Here is a 3,171-nt window from a genome sequence, read left to right on the forward strand (position 1 = left end):
ATATTATAAATATGTTATTACATTTAATATGGCAATTATCTACGCTCCAATCAAAAATTTATTACACAAATGGCAAAATAGTACACATTATTAATTAAAAGAGATTGTATTGTCTTTTTCAGTTTAATGTTCTCGAACACAGTTTTTTTTTTTGCTATTTTTATATATCATATCACTTTTATTATATTTTGATGCTATCATGAATGTCTCTTTTCATCTGACAATTTATTGTTATGGAGTTTATTGTTTCTATTTTGCTTAAAATCTATGCTATCAGGCAAATACAACAAAATTTCGTTATAAATATAAAATAAATGCTTTTTTTTGCAGGCGATTAATATAGCATCGCGATATTGATAACAAAAGTCAAATAGAAAAAGTTGGATAAAAAGAACTACGTTTTCGAATTTTATTGAAATTTAGGTAGAAAATCCCTAAATAAGTATTTATGATGTGGTTTACTACATTAAGGCAATTTGTAAGGCAAAAGTTTGGTTGGTTAGATACTGTTGCTGATATTGCAATTATGGGTTGTTTTGTTTATGTAGCAGGTAAAATATGATATATATAATTTATATAATAATATATTAAATATTAGATTTATTTAAGTTAATATTAAAATTTTCAATATGAGTTTTAAGAAATGGAAATTGATGATTGTTTGCACGCGCGCACGTCTGTTTTTTTACATTTCTGTTTTTCTTTTAATATTTGTTACAATAAGTGTAGAGAATTATATAATAACATATTAAAGAACGTACAAAAAGAAGTATTTTCTGATTTTACGAAAAACATAATAATTATTTTTAGTTTTAGTTTTATTAGATATAAACCTATATTTTACTAATGTGTTTATAAAAATGTATATATTTCTATTCTTAATAAATAAATTAATTTAACAATTAATTTTCATAAAAAAATTGATGCACCAATAACAAATTTTTCTTTAACATAATGTTATTAAACTTATAATAAAGTTTTGTAGAGATATTGAGGCGAAAAAATGAATAATACTGATAAATTAATAACAATATTTATCAATTTATGCATAGAATTATTAATAAGAATTATTTTTTTGTTTATATGATAGTAATTGTAGTTCCTGATATATTTAAAATTGATATAAATAACACTAAATTGAAAGATATTGTGGAAAATATGCTAACAGCTGCGCTATCACTATCATTCTGGAAGGAAAAAATAATAATTATAGCAATGTTATTATCTGCTACTATTTGTGTTTGGCTGATATTTTTTTGCCTGATAACTGCTTACATTTCGTTGTGGTAAACCAATATTTAATATACCAATATATAATTAATGTATTACTTAACATACTAATATAAATAATTAATTTATATATAAATAATTCATAAATAATTAAGACTTTACTTAGGAAATAACCTAAATTATGAAACAAATGAAAAAAAATTATATCGTATTTATATAATATTCTTACTTTTACTAATTTTATAACTGAAGAAATACTTATATAAATACTTATATACTTATATAACTGCAATATAAAAAGAATTTTGTTCATTTTTTTATAAGTATTGTCATTAATGGAACATTTTTTTACATTCTTATACTATTTTTGATTTTGTAGCACTAGAAATGGCCGTCACGTAGCAAGACGGAATTTTCAGAGATTTTTTAGACAGCAAGACCATAATAATAATCAATGGGATAATCCTGGCCTTATGAATGGCCATGCATTCCAATTCCAATAAGTAAAATGTAGACAATAAATAATACACACAGTTTACCTCAAATCGGTACATTTTTTGAGACACATTAGAAATTAGTATAATATAAGCATACAGATGAGTATCGATATAAATATAAGATGTTCGAGAAATAAATGGCCAAACTTTAAAAATATATTCTATTCATTATACGGATGAGAAAAATTTATATGAACATGATTTCAGAAATGCTTTCGTTTTGAATTATAAACACGATTTTGTTTACGATATATGTAATTTAATATTTTGTTGAAAAAGAAATGCTAAAAATAATTGTTTTTTCTTAGCAAACGGTCATCTGTTATCAACGTCTCATTGACTATCGAAGATGTTTAAAAATTCTTAGAGTATTTCATACTTTATGACGCGAAGCGATAATATAATTTCAAAATTCTTGTCTAATAGTAATAAAATAGCAAAACGAGCATTAGCAATAGCCTTAAGAAATCTTTAAATAAAAAGTTTAAATAAAAAAACTAAAAGTTTTAAATAGTTTGATTTAAATGGATAAATAAAAGAAATTCATTTTCAGCAATTTTTTCATTACCCATTGTTCTTGTCAAATATTGTCGTTAAAGCTATTATAATTTGGAAAGGAAGCTGCTTTAGATTTATATTTATATTATTTTTTCAACTTTATAATAGTGAATAGTATGTGCTTTTAAACTTGTTTTATTTATATCATTATTAATTGTTTAAGTGTAGTTATTATTATATTAATAATATTAATAATATTTCCAATTTTGCAGCAAGAGGACAAACTTTAATTTGAAAAAAAGACATTGATGTTTTGCACATTGCCGCAATAATTCACTTGTTTATTATAAATCTTAATAAGGTCTCTTAAATCTATTATGAAACCCAATTCTCAATTTCAAGTCATCTAAATTATGCATAATTGTTACGCATAATTAATTTTTAAGATAAGATATTTTTTAATAAATAAGTAATGAAGTGACGAATAGAAAAACTGCTGCAACATAAATAATTTTAACTTCTAATTAGTTCTTTTTATGAAATTTAAGCTCATTAACATACAAATATAAATTTAAAAAATTTTATTACATTAACACGACTGACTTACTTTATGCTTATGGTTTATTTGTAAGGAAATATTAACATATGTGAAAATTTGGTATACATCTATACAGGGTGTATCTGAAATGATGCACTAAACTTTAGGAGCGTATTCTAGAGGTCAAAATAAGACTTTTTTTTCTTATGAACATGGGTCTGCAAATGAACCCCCCTCCGAGCTAAAATTCGAAAATGTGTGAAATTGACCAAACACTCGCAACGCAAATTTATTTATCTCTCAAGAGAGGGTAATAGGTGTATAGTTCAACCTTCTGCCATTTTTTTTACTGAAATACAGCCAATTTTTAATTTTTTCCCCAAACTTTAGGGGCCTCTAGCTCGGAGG

General features: G+C 23.8%; 1 protein-coding gene across 1 annotated transcript; it reads left to right on the forward strand.

The window, feature by feature from the left end:
• The first annotated feature begins 316 nt into the window (after positions 1-316).
• On the forward strand, positions 317-2,467 carry LOC115245571. The gene is made up of 3 exons (XM_029823949.1): positions 317-551; positions 1,091-1,286; positions 1,610-2,467. Exons 1-3 carry the CDS (start codon positions 449-451, stop codon positions 1,731-1,733), a joined length of 423 nt encoding a protein of 140 aa, XP_029679809.1. The 5' UTR covers positions 317-448; the 3' UTR covers positions 1,734-2,467.
• Positions 2,468-3,171: the final 704 nt, after the last annotated feature.

This window comes from Formica exsecta, unplaced genomic scaffold, assembly GCF_003651465.1.
Source record: "Formica exsecta isolate Colony F162 unplaced genomic scaffold, ASM365146v1 scaffold122, whole genome shotgun sequence".
Taxonomy (NCBI): Eukaryota; Metazoa; Arthropoda; class Insecta; order Hymenoptera; family Formicidae; genus Formica; species Formica exsecta.